The 23,060-nt window shown below is 34.9% G+C and overlaps 4 protein-coding genes across 4 annotated transcripts; 3 read left to right on the forward strand and 1 right to left on the reverse strand.

Annotated features, from left to right (window-relative positions):
* Nucleotides 1-158: 158 nt before the first annotated feature.
* Nucleotides 159-2,986, forward strand: LOC17878978 (IQ domain-containing protein IQM1). The gene is made up of 9 exons (XM_006283566.2): nt 159-281; nt 424-896; nt 994-1,108; nt 1,220-1,285; nt 1,464-1,552; nt 1,641-1,728; nt 1,836-2,066; nt 2,164-2,265; nt 2,358-2,986. Exons 2-9 carry the CDS (start codon nt 490-492, stop codon nt 2,721-2,723), a joined length of 1,464 nt encoding a protein of 487 aa, XP_006283628.1. The 5' UTR covers nt 159-281; nt 424-489; the 3' UTR covers nt 2,724-2,986.
* Nucleotides 2,987-11,545: 8,559 nt separating this feature from the next.
* LOC17880635 (putative F-box protein At1g12855) lies at nt 11,546-13,053 on the forward strand. Its single transcript, XM_006282708.2, has 2 exons — nt 11,546-11,948; nt 12,302-13,053. Exons 1-2 carry the CDS (start codon nt 11,546-11,548, stop codon nt 13,051-13,053), a joined length of 1,155 nt encoding a protein of 384 aa, XP_006282770.2.
* Nucleotides 13,054-16,598: 3,545 nt separating this feature from the next.
* On the forward strand, nt 16,599-17,825 carry LOC17880065 (glutaredoxin-C6). The gene is made up of 2 exons (XM_023779301.1): nt 16,599-17,127; nt 17,661-17,825. Exons 1-2 carry the CDS (start codon nt 16,690-16,692, stop codon nt 17,682-17,684), a joined length of 462 nt encoding a protein of 153 aa, XP_023635069.1. The 5' UTR covers nt 16,599-16,689; the 3' UTR covers nt 17,685-17,825.
* A 2,756-nt stretch (nt 17,826-20,581) lies between these two features.
* LOC17878819 (UDP-sulfoquinovose synthase, chloroplastic) lies at nt 20,582-22,970 on the reverse strand. Its single transcript, XM_006283609.2, has 3 exons — nt 22,847-22,970; nt 21,313-22,373; nt 20,582-21,225 (listed from the first exon to the last, which is right to left on the reverse strand). Exons 2-3 carry the CDS (start codon nt 22,333-22,335, stop codon nt 20,824-20,826), a joined length of 1,425 nt encoding a protein of 474 aa, XP_006283671.1. The 5' UTR covers nt 22,336-22,373; nt 22,847-22,970; the 3' UTR covers nt 20,582-20,823.
* Between the last annotated feature and the right edge of the window lie 90 nt (nt 22,971-23,060).

The following is a 23,060-nucleotide window of genomic DNA, read 5'->3' on the forward strand; positions in this document are numbered from 1 at the left end:
TTTGAATATTCAGTAATATTTTTTTCCATATTCAACGATTTGTAAAAACGAAGACTTCTTATTATACTCTCTTCTTTATAGTCTTCGACTCCTCCTCACACTACTCTTACATATATATATATATATAGAAGACCACTTCAACCTATGTTGATCACATACATTCATATCCCTCGTTTGATTCATTTTTTTCCAAAGAATATATAAATCATTCTTTTATTCTTTATTCTTTCAAGCTCCTCTCTGTTTTCTTGGTGCCATTTATTGTGTTTGATGCCCACAAGGTATTTATTTCTCTAAATTTTTGTTTTTCACCAATAATTAGTTGGTATAGAGCTATACTCATGCGATTGTTTAATTTTGTCTTTAGAGAGTTGTCGTTGGTAAAAGTCTGATACTGATCTGGATTGATGTGTGTGTGTGCAGGGGATTTCAATATTAAATTTATAGTTTTTGGAATTATCCTTTTCCTTTCATTATATTTGTGTGGCCATGGGTCTTGAAGTTGGGTGCTTAAGCTTCAAACTCAAAGACGGAGGCTTGACATCAAGAACCAACAGTTTCAACGCTATTGGTTCTACGCATCAGAATTCTCCTAAGATCACTATGGAGCGGTCGTTGAGTTTCAACAGCTGGGAGGTTCCTAAAGAGACCAAGACTGATTCAGATTTTGAGGCCTTGGAGACAAAGAAGTCAACTCCTAACACTTTGAATGGACGAAACTGTGAGAGAATCCAAATAAAGAAACCGACAGTTACTCCACCTGAGCCTTTCGTGTTCTTCTCCCCTAGACCGGTCACCGAGCTTGATGCAGCTGCAACTACCCTACAAAAGGTGTATAAGAGTTACCGGACAAGAAGGAACCTAGCAGATTGTGCAGTCGTTGTTGAGGAGCTCTGGTGAGTTACTTGGTTGATCTTAATTAGCTTCCTCTTTTTGATGTCTTTTAAGGATGTTTACACTAACTCTTAACTGGTATTGTTTGTAATGTTGTAGGTGGAAGACTTTGGATGGTGCAGCTCTGGATTTGAGCTCTGTGTCTTTCTTTGAAGAAGAAAAACGCGAGACCGCTGTTTCGAAATGGGCACGAGCTAGAACAAGAGCTGCTAAGGTCTGACATCATGATCTATCTATGTTTACTTTTAAGTCAAGGAGTTTTCAGTAGATCTATATATCTCTTTATATTATAAAAAAAACCAATGTGGGTTGTCACTGTTTTTAGGTTGGGAAAGGCTTATCAAAAGATGAAAAGGCTCAGAAATTAGCGCTTCAGCACTGGCTAGAAGCTGTAAGTTCCCATGACTTATAATCTTTATGAGTTTTAATCAATGACAAGTATATGCTATGGTTTGTGGAATAAACAAATATATGGGTTTAGGTGCAAAACACAAGATCAAAAGTTATCAGCTCCTTTTTGATGATTTGGTTAGATTCATATTCTAACTGTTCCCCTCTTGAATATACAGATTGACCCACGTCATCGTTATGGCCACAACTTGCATTTCTATTACGAGGTCTGGTCAGAGAGCAAGAGCTCACAGCCATTCTTTTACTGGTAAGGACTCAGATCCAAAATTCCATCAATAGATCTTCCTCTGTTTGAATCTGTTCTAAACTCTGTTTCCCCTGATTTGAAACTAAAGGTTGGATATAGGAGACGGCAAAGATGTAAATCTTGAGAAACACCCAAGAAGTGTTCTGCAAAAACAGTGCATCAGTTACCTAGGACCTGTGAGTTTTTGTTCTTAATCTGATTTGACTCGATTAACTACTACTTAGCTAGCTCTGCCTTGTTGATTACTCATCAACGTCTGTGTTTTTTTCTTTGAAATCTGCAGATGGAGAGAGAAGCATATGAAGTGATAGTGGAAGATGGGAGACTAATGTATAAACACAGCATGACTCTGATCAATTCAACAGAGGAATCCAAGTCGATTTTTGTACTCAGCACGACTAGAACCTTGTACGTAGGGATTAAAAAAAAAGGCCGTTTCCAGCATTCAAGTTTCTTATCAGGAGGCGCCACTACAGCTGCAGGAAGATTGGTCGCTCGTGATGGGATCCTTGAGGTACTTAGATTATCTGTCTTGCTTTCTCCCTCGGGAATGAATCTCTTAATATGTTATATGTAAACTAAAAGGTCTCACTCACCTTTTCTTTTCTCAGGCTATATGGCCATACAGTGGACACTATCTCCCAACAGAAGACAACTTCAAGGAGTTCATAAGTTTCTTAGAGGAGCACAATGTTGATCTCACGAATGTTAAGGTAACGAAATAAAAGAATCATATACAGCAAACATTCATCAGCTCTAGGTATTTAGAGAATGTTGTATTCATGAGACTAAATTTGATTTACAGAGATGCTCTGTGAATGAGGAGTATTCGTCATTCAAATCCACTGCGGACGAAGAGGAAGGACCAAAAGAGAACTCAGAAGAAGTTGAGATGCCTACAGAGCAAGAAGAGAGAGCGAGACCAGTGTTTGATCCTGTAAAGAGACTGTCCTGCAAATGGACAAGTGGATATGGTCCAAGAATTGGGTGTGTTAGAGATTACCCAATGGAGCTGCAAGCACAAGCACTTGAGCAAGTTAGCCTCTCTCCTCGGAGTTCGCCAGCTAATTCTTATGGACCAATTCCATCTCCGAGGCCTAGTCCTAAAGTGAGAGTGTCTCCACGCTTAGCATACATGGGGATCCCAAGCCCTAGGGCTGTTAAGTGTTGAAATTTAAAACACACCTTTTAACTTGCGCTCCAAGAAACTGAGAAAGGGTGAGGTTAGAGGAGAAGAGAAACTGACCGACCTCCATTTTTCTTTCTTTTGTATTTTTCTCGAATTTGCAACATTTTGTTGCTTCTCTTGATATATTCTCTTGTTAGATCATAAAACAGTCGACTTGTGGCCCGTTTAGATCATTTGGTTCAATTGATCGTTTGTAAAGTTTCAAAACGTTAATTTATTTTAATCAATTGGCGATTAAAAAATAACTACAATTAATTTCTTTTAAAACAATAACACTTGTACAAAAAATTTAGAACCAAAATTGATTTCCTTTGTTGTGTATAGAATTTTACGTGATGAGGGAAACATTTTGAGCCTATAATAGAATAATTAAGTAATAATTAAATAATGTACATTCCCTGTATTATCGTATATATTTTTTTTTTTTTACTTTCCCCTTATTCGTCGACGTCTTTCCTTTGTTTCATTAAACTACGTTATGAAGACAATGTTACTTTCCTTTTAACAAAAATAATCACTTTCCCTAATACATTTTTCACGCACCTTCCTCGTATTATATAAATGAAAAGATGGGAATGGGAGAGTAACTTGTCTTCGCTATGGGGTCGGACGTCGCAGGCGGCATGGAACTACCGTTTGATGTAGAAATTGAGATCTTGCTGAGACTCCCAGTGCAACCTCTGCGTCGATTAGAACTGGTTTCAAAACAATGGAGAAGTTTGATAAGATGTCGAGATTTCATGGAACGGCACTTGGCTCATCAGAAATCCAAACACCGTTTCACGATCCTTGCTAATGTCATGGTCAGGGACCAGTTCGCTAGTAAGGTTCCCAGGGAAGCTGGATTGTTCCGTAACTTCTGTTCATCAGACGGTGATCCAGGATTTTCCTATGTGCGCCTGCTTCAAAATAACGACCGTGTTGCTCCTGCTCTCTCATGCGACGGTTTCATCTGCTGTCCGAGACCAGGTAACAAGTTTCTGTTTATAAATCGGGCGACTCGCCAGATTATCCAAGCCGAACAACCTCTCTGTCACCGTCCACTGACATTTGAAAGTCATGTAACTTTACCCTTCGACAGAGTGCATCTTATTTATCACTACTCGTGTACGTAACATATATATATATATATGCATGCCTTCGTTTTTTTCTTTTCAAAATAATTAAAACTGTTGGAGTTGACATTTAATTATCTTACAATGATTCAGAAAGAGTTCTATTTTCATCTTTAATATAGCTAATTAATTAAGATTAATGTACTTGCATGCAATATTATTGTCGTAATGGAGTATTATTTAATTCTTATATGCAGTTAATCGTCTTCAGTTTCCTATACCGTCACTACAAAAAACTAGGGCTACTATGACGTAATTTTAGACGAAAATTATTTGTCACTAGTTTGGGACGATTTAGTAACGAAGTTGTGACTATATTGTTTTGTCACATAATTGTAGGTAATTTGTCGCAAAATTATGACTGATTAGATCATGACTAAATTTTGTAACAATTTGTAACATAAATATGACGATAATTTATATCGTAAAATTAAGTCAATTTGTTACTAGTGTGTAGTTGTTAATTAGATACGGACTTATGACTAACCTGTGAGTTAGAGTTTGTGACAGTATACATACTAAATGGTTGTCACAATTTAGAGGAAAAGTATTGCTTACTGAAAATTTAGATTTTACTCCGATGCAAAGTGAAACAGCTGATCCAATTGTTTCCGATGATTCGTTACAAGTCGAGACACTGGCACATCTTCATGGTGAAGCAGAACATCTTCATGATATGGAAGTTGACACGGAAGTCGGATCAGACAACGAAGATGGAGATTCAAATATCGATATAACAGATGAAGAATCTGACTAGTTTTATAGTTTGGTTTTAATTTATTTTATGTCGTGTTCGTACGTCTGGACTTTGTGAGCACATTGTTGCTCCTTCCTTAAGACTTTGTGAGCACATTATTGCTCCTTCCTTAAGACTTTGTGGTTTCTGTTTCTGGTTCAGTAAAGCCTCTCCTCTTTTTTTAGGTCCGAACCCTTTTCTTAATCCGTCTGAAAGATCCAAATTTTACCTCTTTCTGTTCTTTCTAAAGTAACATGATGTCCTGTGTAAGACGTTAATATTTTATGATACACCACTCTTCCACCTCCTGCATATTGAGTTCTCTTGAACGTAGGAACTAAAAAGTTAAAACTTGTCTTCGTTCCAAAGCTAAAGGTAAAACAACGTTGTTTTTCCACAAGCACCAATTTTAGATATTTTAAACTTTATTGTGTCCCCTTTTTGTTTTTCCTTTTTGGCAAACACCACAATGTACAAACAAACGATTAAACAAATTAAATTCTTTGAAGTGGTTGATCACCTGCAACTTTTTTCAAAGGCATTACAAAATATATTAAATAATGACAACTCTAGTTAAAATATTAGGAAATTAAGAAGCCTTGTTGATGTGTATACATCGTATACACAAATTATTGACTAAAACAGAGTAAGAACAATTTAGTGTTTGAATGAGTTGGTAAATCTAACCAAAAACGCATAACTAAAAAAAAATTCTTAAAGCTTCACGAAATCATTTCTTAAAATATTTGGGAAGATAAATCTCAGCATCTCCCGTTTAACTTCTTCTATTGTATGTTTAGCATCTCCATCGTCGTAATACCGGGTGTTCATCAGATCGAAACTACGAGTGGTGCTTGAAGTTAAATGCTTCTTTTCTTTTCCTTTCGTTACTTCATTGGGATGAACCTCATCTTCCTCATAATACGGTTTGTTTAGATCAAATTTGTGAGGATTTGTCTTGCTGATGGGATGAACATCCTGTGATTTGCTTTCACTTTGTTGCATTTTAGGTTTCAGATTTTTGTTCTATGAAAAAATTTGATTGCGTAGATATTTAATGAATCTATAAGATGAAAAGTTAACAAACTAACGATGGAGTAGCTTTAGGTTTATATAATATGTTGACCAAAATCTTTTAGATTATTGTTAGATTAAAATATTGCAAGCAAAAGTTAGATTATATTATCAATCACTAAGATTTTTATTAAAGTCGAGAGCTATATTTTCTTAATAACAGTCAAGATACGTAGGTGTTAATTCTATATGATGACTAAGGGGGTGTTATTGGATTAAGGATTTTGTAGTTTTTTAATGTATTTGTATTTGAAGTACTTTTTGATGGATTACGATGGATTTAATATATTTTAGGAAGATTTCGTTGTATTTCATTGTATTGTTTTTTTTCCTTTGGATATCCTAAAAAGAAAAACAATATAGATGAACAAAATCAACAAAAAAAAAAAATATTAACTGCTTTATCATCTTTGTTTCAAAATTTTTTTTTTTTTATTGAGTTTGTCGAATCTGTTTTCAAAATAGTATTTTGCTTTTAAAAACTCAATTGCTGAGAAATGCAAATTTTCACAAATTGCACATGAAGAAAAACGATTTTTCATCCATAATTCTCTGGATAAATCCCAAAAATTAATTCAAACGGTGAAATCTCATGTGATGGTGGTGTGGGTTTGCTGGGGAGGATAATAGTTCTACTTGATGCCAATGGATTCTCAAGAAATTGAGTAGAATGAGTTGGGGGGTTTGAGATCTCTTAACTCTCTCGTTTGAGCCTTGGAGAAGTGGTTGAAGGTTTCAGTGGAAGTGATGATAATGGTGGAGAAGATGGTTAACGTGATCTGAAAAAATGCTTTTTCATTTATTTATTATTTTATATGGAATACATCAAAATACTTATCAAAACTCTCGGATTTTAGTTACTCATGCTTTAGTTAAAAAAGTACATTAAAATCCACTTGAAATGAAATCCATCAAAATCTAATAGAAATTGAATAACACCTGATTTTAAAGTATTTTTTAAAATACACGATTGAATAACACCTGATTTTATAATACATCCAATTCTTTTAAAATCCTTAATCCAATAACACCCCCTAAGCCACTATTATAGGAATTTAGTTTTTAGGTGACGTAAATAAATAGTTGGACGCTGGAATTTATTTGAGAAGATATAGATTTAGTAAATTGCGGTAAAATTACCCGGTAAAAAACATAAAAATTTTTGGTAGTGACTAAATGAGATTGCAAAAACGTCACAAATACCCTAGAAATTATTTAAGTATATAAAGCGTCAAAACTAACAAACCTCCTCTCACGTTTTACCCTAAAAATAGATCACCGCAAAAGTTGAGGCATTACTTCCTCTCCCACCAGTTCCTCATTTTGATCTCGCCGTTGTCCAGAACGGTGTGGTTTTTAGTGTTTTTCTTCATTGTCCACTCCACAACTACGATCATTCCAAGGTTTGAATACTATTGTTAATTTTTGGGATTTTGATTTTGCTTCAATCGGTTGATTTCTTATTCATGTACAAAATCTCATAAACATACATATTTATAACTACAATCTAAATTCTAGAGTATGCATATTTTTTGCTTTTTTAAATCAGAAACGGAACTGATTTTGAAGGTCCATAATTTACACGATTCTATGATTCTAACTCAATAGGTTGATAATCTAACATTCAATATTGATGTACATGTCAATATTTGCTGTCTGATAGAAGTCTTACTTTATAGTTTAATGTGCAAAGTTAGATAAACAGAAGCCACAATATTATTTTATTGATATACGACACAATATTATCTTATTGACTGTTTGTTTATTTTGAAAGTTATGACTAGATACTATACCATTTATTGAAAATAATTTAATGTCCAAACTTAGATGAACGGAAGATCAGTTTGTATAATTTTATATTTTTATATTGTGGTTAAATCATGAATAAATCGTGACCCATCTTATACTTCTTTCCAATCGTAGATGCGTCCACCAGTCATCATAGGCGGCCGTCGGTATGAGAGAGTAACAAATCCTCAGCCTGCTGGTGTTCAAAGACCTCTTTCTCGTGATCCAAATGCTGAACCAAGTGAACAGAGAGAAGAACTTGGACATGTTCAACGTAATGTCCGTGTGCTCCACCCATCTCGAAGGAATGGAGCTAAATGGTAATGAGTTTTTTTTTTCATAAATTATTTTATTTAATAAACTATAAATGTAAATAATTAAAGTACACTTGTAACAGGTTCAAAAACAACACTGAAGTATCAACACGTATTAGAAAAATTATTGAAGGGTGTTTTAATGGACCATGGTACAGCTGGAAAAAAGTTCCAACATTTTATAAAGATGCATGGTTTTCAACTTTTAAGGTTTGATCTAATTGTATATCTATATCATATTTTTAAAATTTATTTTTATAATTTATAAATATTTATAATTTGTATTCTAGACATGGTTTGAGTGGGATAGTTCAATTGATCATCTAGTGAAAGCAAACTTTGAGGCACTTGCTGGTGCACGCCTTAGAGGGATGTTTAGCCTTGCAAAGTCAAAAGGTGAACAACCTGAATGGATTTTAGGTGATCATTGGAGAACAATGGTAGGTCATTGGAGGACTCCAAAAGCAAAAGATAAAAGCCAGAAAGCACGTGCTGCTCGGCTATTTAGCCGTGATGGTTTAGGTCCACACTGTCACAGATCTAGATCACGTTCTTATGCCAAAGTGCAAGATACTTTGGTAACCTTTGCTTTTGGCAGTGTTTCTATTTTATTTAAAATTTTGAAAATGTTATTAACTATGCTTATTTTTTATAGGAAGCAAACAATGAAGATTCATCCTTCATTGCGGTGATGAAAAAGACACACCAAAAAGCGGATGGAACATATGTTGACGAAAGAGCAAGAGTAATTGCAGAAAAATATGATGAACAAGTTCAAGAACGCTTGGCAGACATGGAGCTTTCTAATCAAGAGATTTTGACAATGAATCCCCTTACCATAGAGGAGAAAAATGAAATCTACATTCAGCTAATTTTTTAATATCTTACACTTTTTTGTTGTAAAAATAATACTTAATTCCACTGTTTTTTTAGCAGCTTTGAGGGACTTTTTATTGTCCAAATGGTTTTATATTAAGTACATTTTGTGTTTTAAAAATATGGCATTGCTCATGCACTTGTAGGTTGCTGGAATTTCAAAACAAGGCCGTGTATTTGGACTTGGTTTGCTTCAAAATCGGATTACTATGTCTGTAGATGGTGCTGCGGTTCCCACTCAAACTACCGGAGAAGTGGAAACAATAAGTCTCCGAGTAGAAGAGCTGGAAACTGAACTGCAAAAGAGTCGTAATGAGAATGAGCTTGTTCAACAACGACTTCAAACTATGGAGCAAATGGTCCAATCTCTTGTTTGTCAAAATGGGATAAATTCAGTTGCTTCTACATCTCCACTATCTCTTGTAGGTCTGAATGGGATGAGTTCAGCATCTGCTTCTAATCCACCTTCAGGATACTCGCCTTTAGGATACTCACCTTCTCCACAAGCTTTCATGGGTTTTAGGTCCTTTGCTCGTACCACATAAGTTTACATTTGTTATGTTCGCTTCTGTTATTTCTACAACTTAAGTTTATTTGCTTCTGCTTTTCTTTCCTTTTTTTTTGTTTTAAAGACATGTCTACGTTTGCTTTATTAAGTAAGTTTGTTTCTTTGACTTTTAATTCTTTATTTGGAGTTTCTTTTATTTGTCTAATATTTTAATTTTATTTATGATAGAGAAAACAGTTTAGTAGAGAATAATGATAAATAGACAACGAAACTGTAATAAATAAATAATATTCAAGATCACGAAGTTGGAATATCAGTAACGTCTTTTGTAGTCATCACTTATGACGATGTGATACTATAGTTCTGTCTTAATTCGTGACGTTTGTGTAATGTTATAAACGTCGCAAACAGAAACATTTTTGAGATGATGTTATTAGTTACTAATTAAGACATATAAGTGACCATTCTTTAGTAGTTTACTGTGATGATCGGTGACTACTAATTTGTTAGAAGTAGTTACAAAATTGTCACTTTATGATAGTAACTAAATATGTCAATTTTAAGACAATTTTTTTTGTCGAAATTAATGACTGTTTTGTAACAATCACGATTAGCAACAAAATGTGACGAAACAGAGACTATATAATCACGTCGTAATATTGTGACGGTTTTGATACTAATTTTTTTTGGTGACGAATTTATTGCAACAGATTAAATTTGTCTTATATTCGTCTTAATATATATATTGTTACGAAACTCTACACATTGTGACGATAATTTTTGTCTCAATATAATGTTTTTTTTGTAGTGCGTGGTTTAGCTTGTTAGGATTTGGGAGAGACAGAGTGAGCGGAGATTACAAACTTGTTAGGTTATTCGAACCGCCTGGGGAGAGTACGCTATGCACAGGATGCGAGCTCCTTTCGCTCAAGGAAAGGAAATGGAGATACATTAGCCTTATTCCTATACCTTGCTTTAATGGGCAAGATTCAGCGAGCGTTAACGGATCCATCTATTGGTTCACGGCTTATCTATGGGAAACGGATGCAAAGTATTCGAAAACGGCCAAGATTATAGCATTTGATCTTCACACACACAGATTCCGTGCAGTCCATCACCATCCTTTCGGTGCAAGAAAACCCTCCTTCGTAATTCATCTGGTGAACCTTAGGGATCAAGTATGGATCGTAGAACAACAACCTTTCTCTTTGGACATGTGGAGCATGGATAGAGGAGGAGGAGACGCATGGGAAAAATTGTATTCAATTGATCGAACAAGCCTTATTGCAAGGGCTGATTTGGGGGAGAGGCTTATGCCAATTGAAATCTGCGGCGACGGAAAGGTGTTGATTAAAGGTAAGAAACTAAATGAGACAAATCATAGGGGATTCAGAGAAAGGTTGCTCAAATATGATCCTCGTACTAAAACTTTGCTTCTCAGCGACCGTCAAGTTTGTGCCAATGACCCGCCCTACTTCCAAACTCGTGTCCTTGCTCCCTACTACCACTCTCTCTTCTCTTTAGATGCACTTTAATTCCTAATTAGCCTTTTTTTCCTTTTTTGTAACACTCTAGATCATCTTCTCTTCTTTCCTATACTTTTATTAAATTTTCTTGTTTCTCTTATTACACTATATATGGTCATTTTATTTACATTTCAAGCTGATGAGAAATAGTTTGTCTCTTATATCTTTCTTTTGATTATATTTTTTTTTCTGCATATGTCCCTACATACATCATATTTTTGGACGGATCCGGATCCAAAAAACTCATATACTAAGGTAACATGTCCGTAAGACATATTTTAACTTGTACTCCAAGAAAGGGTGAGGTTTAGAGGAGAGAGACACTGACCTCCATTTTTCTTTCTTTAATTTGTATATTTCTCGAATTTCAACGAATACTTCTCTTCATATAATCTCTTGTTAGATCATAAAAAGTCGACTTGTGGCCCTCCCCGTTTCAGATCATTTGGTTCAATTGATCGTTAATTTGATATCTTTTTATTTTTAGTAAAGTTTCAAAACGTTAATTATCTTTAGTTAAGTAGCGATTACAAAATAATTGCAACTTCTTAATTAAGTCTTTTAATAGCAATAACACTGGTACTGTAGAAGTATTTTAGAACCAATGTTACTTTCCTCTGTTGGATATAGAATTTCCGTGATTAGGGAAACATTTTGAGCCCATAATAGAAAAATTCAGTAAAAATTAAATAATGTACATTCCCTGTATTACTCTGTTCTACCGTATTTATTTACTTTCCCCTTATTGATCGACGTCTTTCCTTTGTTTCAGTAAACTACGTTATGGAGACAATGTTACTTTCCTTTTAACAAAAATAATCACTTTCCCTAATACATATTTTGACGGTTCTTCCTCGTATTATATAAATGAAAAGATGGGAATGGGAGAGTAACTTAGCTATGAGGTCGGACGTCGCAGGCGGCATGGAACTACCGTTGGATGTAGAAATCGAGATCTTGCTGAGACTCCCAGTGCAACCTCTGCGTCGATTAGAACTGGTTTCAAAACAATGGAGAAGTTTGATAAGATGTCGAAGTTTCATGGAACGGCACTTGGCTGATCAGAAATCCAAACACCGTTTCACGATCCTTGCTAATGTCATGGTCAGGGACCAGTTCGCTAGTAAGATTTCCAGGGAAACTGGATTGTTCCGTAACTTCTGTTCATCAGACGGTGATCCAGGATTTTCCTATGTGCGGCTGCTTCAAAATAACGACGGTGGTGCTCCTTCTCTCTCGTGCGACGGTTTCATCTGCTGTCCGAGACCAGGTAACAAGTTTCTGTTTATAAATCGGGCGACTCCCCAAATTATCGCGATCCAAGCCGAACAACAACCTCTCTGTCACCGTCCACTGACATTTGAAAGTCGTGTAACTTTACCCTTCGACAGAGTACATCTTCTTTATCACAAGTCGCGTACGTAACATATACTCATCCCTTGGTTTATTTTTATTCTTTTTCACAAGAATTAAAACTGTTGGAGTTGACATTTAATTATCTAACAATATATGATTCAGAAGAGTTCTATTTTCTTCTTTTAATATAGCTAAGATTAATGTACTTGCATGCATGGAATATTATTGTCGTAATGTAACTTGTATTTTTATATTTCTTACGTGCAGGTAATCTTGCTCAATTTCCTAATCCGTGCTTTAGCTTGTTGGGGTTTGGGAGAGACAGAGTGAGCGGAGATTACAAACTTGTTAGGTTATTTGAACCGCCTGGGGAGAGTACGCTATGCACAGGATGCGAGCTTCTTTCGCTCAAGGAAAGGAAATGGAGATACATTAGCCATGTCCCTATACCTTGCTTTAATGGGCAACCTTCAGCGAGCGTTGACGGATCCATCTATTGGTTCACCGCTTATCTATGGGAAATGAATGCAAAGTATTCAAAAACGGCCAAGATCATAGCATTTGATCTTCACACACGCAGATTCCGTGCAGTCCATCACCATCCTTTCGGTGCAAGAAAACCCTCCTTCGTGATTCATCTGGTGAACCTTAGGGATCAAGTATGGATCGTAGAACAACAACGTAGCTCTTTGGAGATGTGGAGCATGGTTAGAGGAGGAGACGACGCATGGGGAAAAATGTATTCAATTGATATAACAAGCCTTATTGCAATTAGGGATAATTGGGGGGAGCGCCTTATGCCAGTTGAAATCTGCGGCGACGGAAGGGTGTTGATTAAGGGTAAGAAATCATATGAGACAAATCATAGGGATTTCAGAGAAAGGTTGCTCAAATATGATCCTCGTACTAAAACTTTGCTTCTCAACGACCGTCAAGTTTGTGCCAATGACTCGCCCTACTTCCAAACTTGTGTCCTTGCTCCCTACTACCACTCTCTCTTCTCTTTAGATGCACTTTAATTCCTTATTAGCCTTTTTGCTTTTTTGATGCAACTTTATTAGTAGCACTCTAGATCATCTTCTCTTCTTTCCTATACTTTTATTAATTTTTCTTGTTTCTCTTATTACACTATATATGGTTATTTTATTTACATTTCAAACTGATGCGAAATAGTTTGTCCCTTATATCTTTCTTTTGATTATATATTTTTAACTTTAACAAGAAAAGTCCCTACATACATCATACTTTTGGACGGATCCGGATCCAAAAATCTCATATACTAAGGTATCATGTCCGTATGATATATCCTGGCTGGATTGAAATCTCCTCTACCCAAGTTTTTCTATATATAGTTCAAATCTGACACCTAAACTTGCTAAAAGTATAGAAAAATAATATGTAATTACATTAACCTCTATTATGATTAACACTAGCATATTTAGTTAGTCAGTTAGGGGAGAACCCTGTGGGTAGGTGTAAATGCAGCTAAGTATACAAATCTTTCTGAAACGCACTAACATTTTTTTCGAATCATTGACAAAGATTCGTTTATTTTTATTTCTATGGGAATATATATGGATGGAAATGGAATCTTACATATAGAATCTTAGGACATAATGTTTTAGGTGAGACCAATATAAAAAGAAAAAAAGAAATACGTCATGATCCTGGTGGACATTATAAAAAAGAGTCGATCGAAGAGATCACAACAAAAGAAAATGGATCCACCGAAGGAAAAAAATTCAAGAAAATTTAAATAAACTCGTTAATTATTAATACTTTTTCTCGCTACAATTATAAAATAAAAGATGGGCTTACGTGAGCACATGTGGCAGACACGAAGTTGAAGACAACACCATCGACGGTACTCCTAATTAACACCACATCTCTTCTTCTTCTTCTTCTAAAGTCCGTTTCAATTTGGGCTCCATTTCTTCTATTTCCACACTACACCATTCATGCCTTTGCCCTTTTCTCTATTTTGGAGTACTAACTTATTTTTTCACAAAAATTTCCACATCTCTTTTTTTAAATTGCATAGTGTACTTTCATTTATACATCATCAAATATTATAATTCTTCTTAAAAAGTATACTTGATCTTTGATCATGTTGAGTGTGGTGCACTTTCATATTTCAGCCAACATTTTTTTTTATAAATTTTAAGTGACTAAAGCAAGACAAAAGGTTCCAAAAAAACTCACATTTGTTTAGTAAAAGTAACTTGTACCAATTTTTCAGATGTTTTTTGAGCTTTTTTTAAAATAAAAATGAAAAATATATATTAAAACCACAAGTTAAATACGAGACTTAGTTTTGTCTAATACCGTCTACTTTACTTTTATTTATTTAGTTATTAGTTTATAAAATTGCTCACAAGAGGGAACACTTAATTATATTGTCGAATGGGAGACACATCTGCCACCCTTAAAAAAATAAATCTAATCAACTCTGTGAGATTTTTTCTCTGTGAGTTTATTCAATTTGGATGATAAAACGGATTCGTAACTCTTTGTGAATATTATTAATTCTTGTCGTGTTTTCAAGAGAATTTATCAATTTGAACTCAAATGGTGAGTAATTCCACTTAAAGACGAAAGTGGACTTAGCAGTTTTGTTTGGAGACAACATACTACATAGTCTCAACAAGCAGCTTCGTAATGTGAATCGTTAACAACAGAATCTCAAACTAAGAAGCCTTGGGATTAATTGGTTCAATTATTTTCATCTATATATTTTTAATATCATATATAATATGATAACATAAATGTATGATGCTTTGTCATAATAGCAAAAGTGTTAAGCTACAAGAATATGCAATAACACACAAACAAGAAAATAAACATCCTTTTTATAAATAAAAGAATCACAGTTTTTTTTTTTGTTTTTGTCACTCAGATACAAGTATAAATTATAAAAGGAGTGGCCAATCAAATTTTGTTTTCGCTTTAGAAATTTTTATTCTTCTTTACCTCATTGGGTAAATGACATATAAAAATATAAAATTGACAACAACGCTCTTATGTAAAGCAAAACAAACAATTGCAACTCAATAAAAACTGATCGCTATCATAATATAAAACTTAATCAACCAATCTTGTACGACGGCAAATTAATTATACAGATTTAAATCTCTTAATTAATAAACCCCTTTTCAATTTCTTTTCGTGTTTTCTATGACAAGTTGTGGGATCGATGATACCCCCCTAATACATAATAATTGATATGTGCTTTAATTAACGTTCTTGCAAGCGTAATTAGCTTAGCCTTTAACTTATACGCACGTGATCCTTAATTTTCGTCTGGTTGAGTAGTTACAACACTTGTTCATTACACTTAGGCAAGGGCGTGGATCACAAAGCTATTAACTTGGTCCGCCACAACGCTGATCGATCGTGACTCCCCCCCATAGATGATCAAAATTTAAAAACGCATTACGAATGTACGTATGTTATAACAGCTGACAAGTTTTATGTGCGCTTTCAATATGAATGATTTTTAAAAATTTTAATACCCTCTAACCGACTTTTACCAGTTCCATATTATATCTCTATAGGCGTATACATTTGTTGCCATGTGCAATGTGATTTTAGTACGTAGACTCAGTTTCTATATGCATATATGCTAATTAAACTATACATCACACTAGAACATATGTGTTTCTACGATCTAGCTAGACCTTTATAACAAAAAAAAATATAAACCATGTGCTCTCATCCTCTTTGCATTGGCTTAGAACTAGCCTACTAGGTAGGTATAAGTGTATACAAATTATGTGTTAAAACCGGTTAGCTTTGTTAATTTTTTACACGTATTAGAATAATTAGATATGTCAAACATATTTTGTTTGTTACATATGTTACATATTATATTATATCGTAAACTATAAAATTTTAGTTTTTGATTTTGTATTTAAACTAACTGAATTTTGTGTAAGGTAATTAAAAATAAGTGTACAAATACATACAACGGTAATATTCTTATAAATTATTTAGTTTTCTTAGATAAAAAGAAAAGAAAGAAAGAAAAAATATTCTCCAGACATGATGCGAGTAAGACGTCGTCCTAACTCCTAACACTATTACATATTTGCTCCAAATTGTGATTTCTCTCTACTCTTTTTTAGAAAATTATTTTCATTCCATTCCTCATTTCCTTTACATGAAAAGGTCAACATCGGCAATAAAATCCAGCGCGTCGGTTTTGGAATTCCCATGCAATTTAACTCACTGATGAGAGTCATCAGTATGAACAAATTTTTCATACATAAAAAAAAAAAAATTGTAGTATGATGGGAAAAATAATAATAATAATACGAAAAAAGCAAAAGGAAGACATCACACGAGACAGTACTTTGTGAGGTAAGCAAACACATACAACACCACTCCCTTCTCCCCCATTATTTGTCCTTTTCTTTTCCTTTCTTCAATAATTCTCTTCTTCTTCTTCTTCTTTTCTTCTTCTTATTCTTTTATTTAAAAAAAATTCCCCTAAATTTTACTACGATTCTTTTTTTTTGTTTTTTTTTTTGTATTTAAAGAAACTCCCTTTGCTTTTTGATTCTTTCTATATATATACAAATACAAAATCTCCTCTTCTTCTTGAAAAAAGCTCTCTTTTACATTTCTCTCTTTCTCTCTAGTTTGCTTTTGCGCCTATGATGCAAGAATTAGGCTTAGAACGCTTCCCTAACGACGACGTCGTTCGCTTAGACCTCTTCACTCCTCCTTCTCAATCCTCGTCTACCTCTCTCTCCATCGACGAAGAGGAATCTACGGAAGCCAAGATCCGACGGCTCATATCCGAGCATCCTGTCATCATCTTCAGTAGATCTTCATGTTGCATGTGCCACGTCATGAAAAGACTCTTGGCCACCATCGGCGTCATCCCCACCGTCATCGAGCTTGATGACCACGAGGTCTCCTCTCTCCCCACCGCTCTTGATCAAGAAGAATATTCCGGCGGTGCCTCCGTCGTTGTTCCTCCGCCGTCGGTTTTTATTGGCCGTGAGTGCATCGGAGGTCTCGAGTCCCTCGTCGCCCTCCACCTAAGTGGTCATCTTGTTCCTAAGCTTGTCCAAGTTGGTGCTCTTTGGGTATGATTGTAATTTTCCATCTTTTTCTTATAATTATTACTTGTCCTAATTTGAAATATAGGCTTTTGCAGTATCAAAAAAAATAATAAAAAAAATTAGGGTTTCTCTTCAATCGCTCGTCATCAAAGCGTAATTCTGATCATTATGATCATCATATCAGATGATCAAAATTTAAATAGCCATGTAGAAAAATGAATTATGAATAATTAAGTAAAGATGTGTAAGTAGTGAGTTTTATATAATTTTGCTTCTTCATTAATTGTGTGTCTCTCTCTTTTTGATAAAGTATGATGAATCCATCAACCTCATTAATTATGTGAATTAGACTGATTAGGACTATACTAAACTATGATTTAGTTGCGTATATATATCTGCTGATTGAAACTTATTTATTCGTTCTTTTTTTACACTATTTGACTGAGAGATATTCCAATCATAAGTGTAAAATGATCTACCATTTCAGTTCAAAAATCTTGTATATATACTGCAATTGGTAATATTGTTTTCTTTCTTCTTCTTATTATGATATATAGGATTTGGATAGTTCTTATGAGTAGTGCGTGGTGACTTTAATCGGGGCTTATGAGTAATTTATCATTTCTTTGGTAAAGACTTATAACGACATCTTTGTAAATCATACGTTGGTAATATGAATACGTTTGTATGGATTTCAAAGTTAAGTTAATTTTGCATCTATCTTTGTTCGTTCTATAAAATAAAGTAGCTAGAGAAATGAGGGAAGAAGATTCTACTAATATTATTTGTAAGGTCTCCGAGCTCTCGGCATCACGTTAATTTCCTATTCAAGGAAATATTCTCTCTTTAAAAAGAAAAAGAAAAATATAGTATAGCAAAAGTCGGCATATATATATACGTTGAAGAAGCATGAAGCCAAACAAACATCCCTGAAAAATAACATGGAAGTCACTATCCCTAAGACATACAATTTCGTGACTGTGTCTATTGATCCCGTCTAGGTGCGTACGAACGTAGTCGGTAGAGTTGTAAATTATGCATCGAGTTGTTGAAGTTCTCTCAATGAAGTTTTCATGTCTGATGTCTTAATCTTTCCCTTAAAACAAACATGTCGTGTTATAGGAAAAGGTACGTTGTGGAATTGTATAATACAAGTCCTTGAATTAAATTTCATATGGTTTTTGGGAAATAAAAGTTTAATTATAAGTGGGAAAAATTTTAGACCCACTTACAATAATTGAGGGGGGTTTTGATAGCGACTCTAGGCTTAAGTGGCATCTCCAAAAACAATCTCTCTTTTATTTTCCTCCCCACAATTATTGATTTTTCTTTTTCAAAGATTCAGAAAAGACCAAAGAACTTCTCTTTTTTTCTTCTTCTTCTTCTTTTGGAGTTTTGGGTAACTGGAATAGAATGCTATATACCGGTCAATTTTTTTTTTTTAGTAGGATTAGGGAAAATAAGGTCAGAAGTCCAAGTTCCACATTTCAAGGGTCAAAATTGACCTCTGTCCAATAAATGATAGATGCTGATCTCACACTACACTGGCGACCAAGAGGGCTTCGGATGGTTTGGTTGCTACACCAATAACTGTCTTCTGTGCGATGCTTAAATGATAGATATTAATCTACCACTAGGCTACATAATATGGTCACATTTTTGTGTGTTTACAAATACTCTGATTCAATCTCCTCAAAGATTCCAAATATATAACAACACATGATAAATCACTAGTCTCTCTTTCACGTCAGGAGACCAAATCAGTCCGTAGCATATCTACGTAAGTACATATAATATATACATGCGTTCAACAACTAATCATTTTAACGAAGACCGTCAATTCCTTTTCAGTTCGCACTAGTCACTAGACACAAACACTAAGTTATTCTATTATCCAACAAACTCCCACATCTTTTATTTATTAGTACAAAAAGCTGTAACCAATCAATCATACATGCTTGCGAACAAACATATATATGATATATATGATGCAATGCACCATTTTGTACCACAAAAGCCATGCGAGTACACGTGGCCTAGTCACTTGTGACCACAAGCACACACGACTGACTAACTTATATATCGGCTATAAAGGCAGAATTTGAGCATGCATTGTTATCTTTCCGATCTCATCCACAGAAGTCCTACAAGTACACACATACATAAGGCCTGAACATAGTCTGTGTTATTTTATTTGTAATGTTTTGGGTTCTGTGAAAAGAAGATTCTGATGAAGATATGGAAGTACACATACAAAAGGTTTAATCTGATAAGACCATATACATACCTATCATAAAATTATTATTTTTAACCGAAATTATCATTAACTAAGGGTACGGATAACTTTCACAAATAAACTTTAGAATTTCAAATTACAAAACCATGCTGTAAAGTGTGTAAGCAAATAAATTTATACATCCAAAGTTTTTTAGAAAAAAGAAAGAAAAGAAAAAGAATTGCCGACCTATACAAGAATAATATGGTAGTTGTGGGATTTAAGATGTATGTGTGAGATCATGTGACATGTCTTCAAAATTAAGGTTATGCTTTTTTTTGTGCATATATATTTAATTGACAAGTTGATGAATACTGATGGCGAAGATGACCTCATCAATCATAACCAACAATCTCTCCATCAAATGTTTTAATGATATCCCTTTAAATATTTGCAATAAAATACAGAGAAAAAAGAAAGAAAAAAAACTGAGTGCCTCTTCACCAAAACAAAAGCTCCCACGCTTTTAATACTTAAACACTAGCTACTGTTTTGTTTTCAGTTAAACTTCAACTGAATAGTGTTTACTATGGATGACTTCTTAATTATGTGATCATTGTTACAAAATAAGGTAACTATGAGGTTTTTCGTCAAACAAAGAAATGGGGTTTCTTAAACATAAAATGTAAGACTACATAAAATGTAAGACTACATAAAATGTAAGACTAATATTATTAAAGAAATCTTACCCCTAAGATTTAAAGAGAAAAGTATCTTGCCCTAACGAGTAAATTTTAAGGGTAAAATCCCCTTAATAATGTTGCACTCGGATCGTTTTATTGTTACATAAGAAAAAATAATTAGTATACAAAAAGTGAGATAATGAATTTTGAAGAGAGAATAATTAATTAGGGCTAAAAAATTATAAATTATACAAAAAATAAATTAAAAACCCACTCGATTCCTTTGAATTTGACCCCACAAGTTTCCTTCGTATTTGGAAAAGACATTTTCTCACATTAGAAAATAATAATTGCCAACGATGAAGAAGACCCACCCCCAACACCCCACTCTCCTATATTTAAATATACACCAAAAGAAATGTAATACGTACAACTATATAACTTTACTTTAATCTTAAACCAGTTGATTGATCTAAAAGCATACGCTACATTAAAAATCATATCTTACAAAAAAACAATTACAGTTTTATTCGTGTACGATAAGTATTTACTGAAAAGCTCGTTAGATTCTCTACAATGATCGATCGTAACACATTTGATTCTTGGTTTACTTTATGTATCCTTTTTCAAACACTCTGTAGAAATTTCATCGAAATTACCATCTAACATTTGAAACCCTGCACAATGTATGGACTAAACCACTTAAAGCTAACAAGTCTTTTGCACAAATGAAGTTTGAAGATTAACAAACAACACATCTCTCCCATAATAATCTCTAATAATCATCTCCCTTAGGTGTTCTATATTTGATCACCATGCACTTTACCCTGTCATGGACTTGGTCTTGACGCCAATCTTCTTCCAAGAAACACTTGGCATGATTTGTTTCGTGTCCACACGATCTTTAAATTGAACTGCAAAGTTGAGCAACGAATCAAGAAGTGACTCTGATAGATAGTGAGGCTCTAGTCCAAGTTCCATCAGCTTTGTGTGCTTTGCATTGTAGTAATGTTCTTCCGCCTCCACTCTCGGGTTTGGCACCGTCATCTTCTTCACGTCCAGCCCCAGCTTTGAACCCGCTTTAGTGACGAGGGAAGCCAGTTCATTCACTGAAAACTGTTCTGTGAATTGGTTGAAGACCCGGAACTCACCAGCTTTTGCTGGGTTAGCTATAGCTATCTCAACACATTGAACCGTGTCCCTTATATCGAGGTAGCCTCTTGTCTGCAATGAGAAGAAAGAAAAACTGCATTAAAACCTCACCTTTTCGATTAGAAACTATATTTCAAAACAACTAAAAGAGTCATTTACCTGACCACCTTTACCGTAAACAGTAAGTGGATGACCAACTGCAGCCTGCACACAGAACCGGTTAAGTGCTGTACCAAACACAGCATCGTAATCTAATCGGTTACGGAGTTCCTCATGCATCTCTGTCTCATCAGTCTTCACTCCATACACAACTCCCTGGTTGAGATCAGTGGCTCTAATACCCCAAGCCTTGCAAGTAAAAGCAATGTTGTGCGAATCGTGAACTTTGCTAAGATGATAAAAGGAGCTCGCTTGCTTGGGGTATGGCAAAGTGTCGGTTCTACCATTGTGCGTTATCGTTATATAACCTTCCTCAATGTCGATATTTGGAGTACCATACTCGCCCATCGTCCCGAGTTTTACAAGATGACACTCTTCTCCGAACTCTTTAATGGCAAAGAGAACATTAAGAGTCCCAATCACATTGTTGTGCTGTGTAAAGACGGCTCTGGACCGGTCTATCATCGAGTAAGGCGCAGATCTCTGTTCCCCGAAGTGCACAACTGAATCAGGCTCAAAAGACTTGAAGGACTCAGCTAAGAATTCGAAATCACAGATATCCCCAACAAATAGCTCAATTGATTTCCCAGTCAAAGCCTTCCATCTGCTGATTCGGTCATGAATTGAGGCTATAGGAGTCAATGACTCAAGTCCAAGCTGGTGATCGAAAAGCCGCCTTACAAGGTTGTCAACGATGCAAACTTCGTAGTTCTTCTTGGACAAGTGGAGAGCAGTAGCCCAACCGCAGTAACCATCTCCACCAATGACCATAACACGTTTTGGTTTAGACGATGAACCATTGGTTGATGTTTCGGGTGGTGCTTGTTGGCTTATAGGCACAGCAGTAGCTCGGAAAACGGAGCTTCTTCTCAGTTTCTTCTCTTGGAAGAGAAGTCCTTTGAGAGAAGATCTTGAAAAACATTGAGGTTTGAAGAAGGTTTGGCCTAAAAGGGAACTCTTGCTACTGCTGCTGCTGTTAAGTGAGATAACTGAAGGGCATGAAGCTGAAAGTAGATGCGCCATTTTAAAGGTTTGTTCTTGATTCTATCAAACACACTCACCTGCAAAAACAAAATCAACTTAAAAATTAAGAAAACTTGGTTCAGCAGAACAGGACATATCTAGGAGAGAATGTCATGACTAGAAAAGGATTCTACCAATTTCTCGATTTTTTTAATTTAAAAACCGAAATTAAATTCCAAAAACTAAATCAATAAAAATCGAAACTTTCTCCTCAAACACACTAAACCAGGCTAACCAGCTCTTCCCAGGACTGAATATTGCATCAAGTGAAGTAATAAGAGGAGATTCAGCAAAACAATATGCTTTAGCAATAAGTAAACAGAGTCGCATACATTAAGAAAAGACGCACATTGATGGGCGCTAACATGAAATTTAGACAAAAACCCAACTGAAACTCTGTGAAATATTTTGATTTCCAACCATTTTCAGAGTTTCTTCTAGACGAAAAGTAGTCAAGTTATAAAAGGGAGAAATCAAATAGTAGATGAGATAAGAGAGGATGATTGCTTACGCTTTTGGAATCTTGTTTAGGGGCAGAGGACCGAGAGAGAGTTGGAAGAAGAAGCTTCAAGACTTTGAATTGAAGTGAACTTACTCGTCTCTTCTCCCCTGAGACTAGACGATGGGATGAGTCAGATAATAAATCCATTAGATATGCCCAAAGCATATTCTTATTTATTCCCTTCCCGAATTTTTCGGCCTAATACTGTAATTAGAGTCTGTGA

Source organism: Capsella rubella, unplaced genomic scaffold (assembly GCF_000375325.1).
Source record: "Capsella rubella cultivar Monte Gargano unplaced genomic scaffold, Caprub1_0 scaffold_7, whole genome shotgun sequence".
NCBI classification, from domain to species: Eukaryota; Viridiplantae; Streptophyta; class Magnoliopsida; order Brassicales; family Brassicaceae; genus Capsella; species Capsella rubella.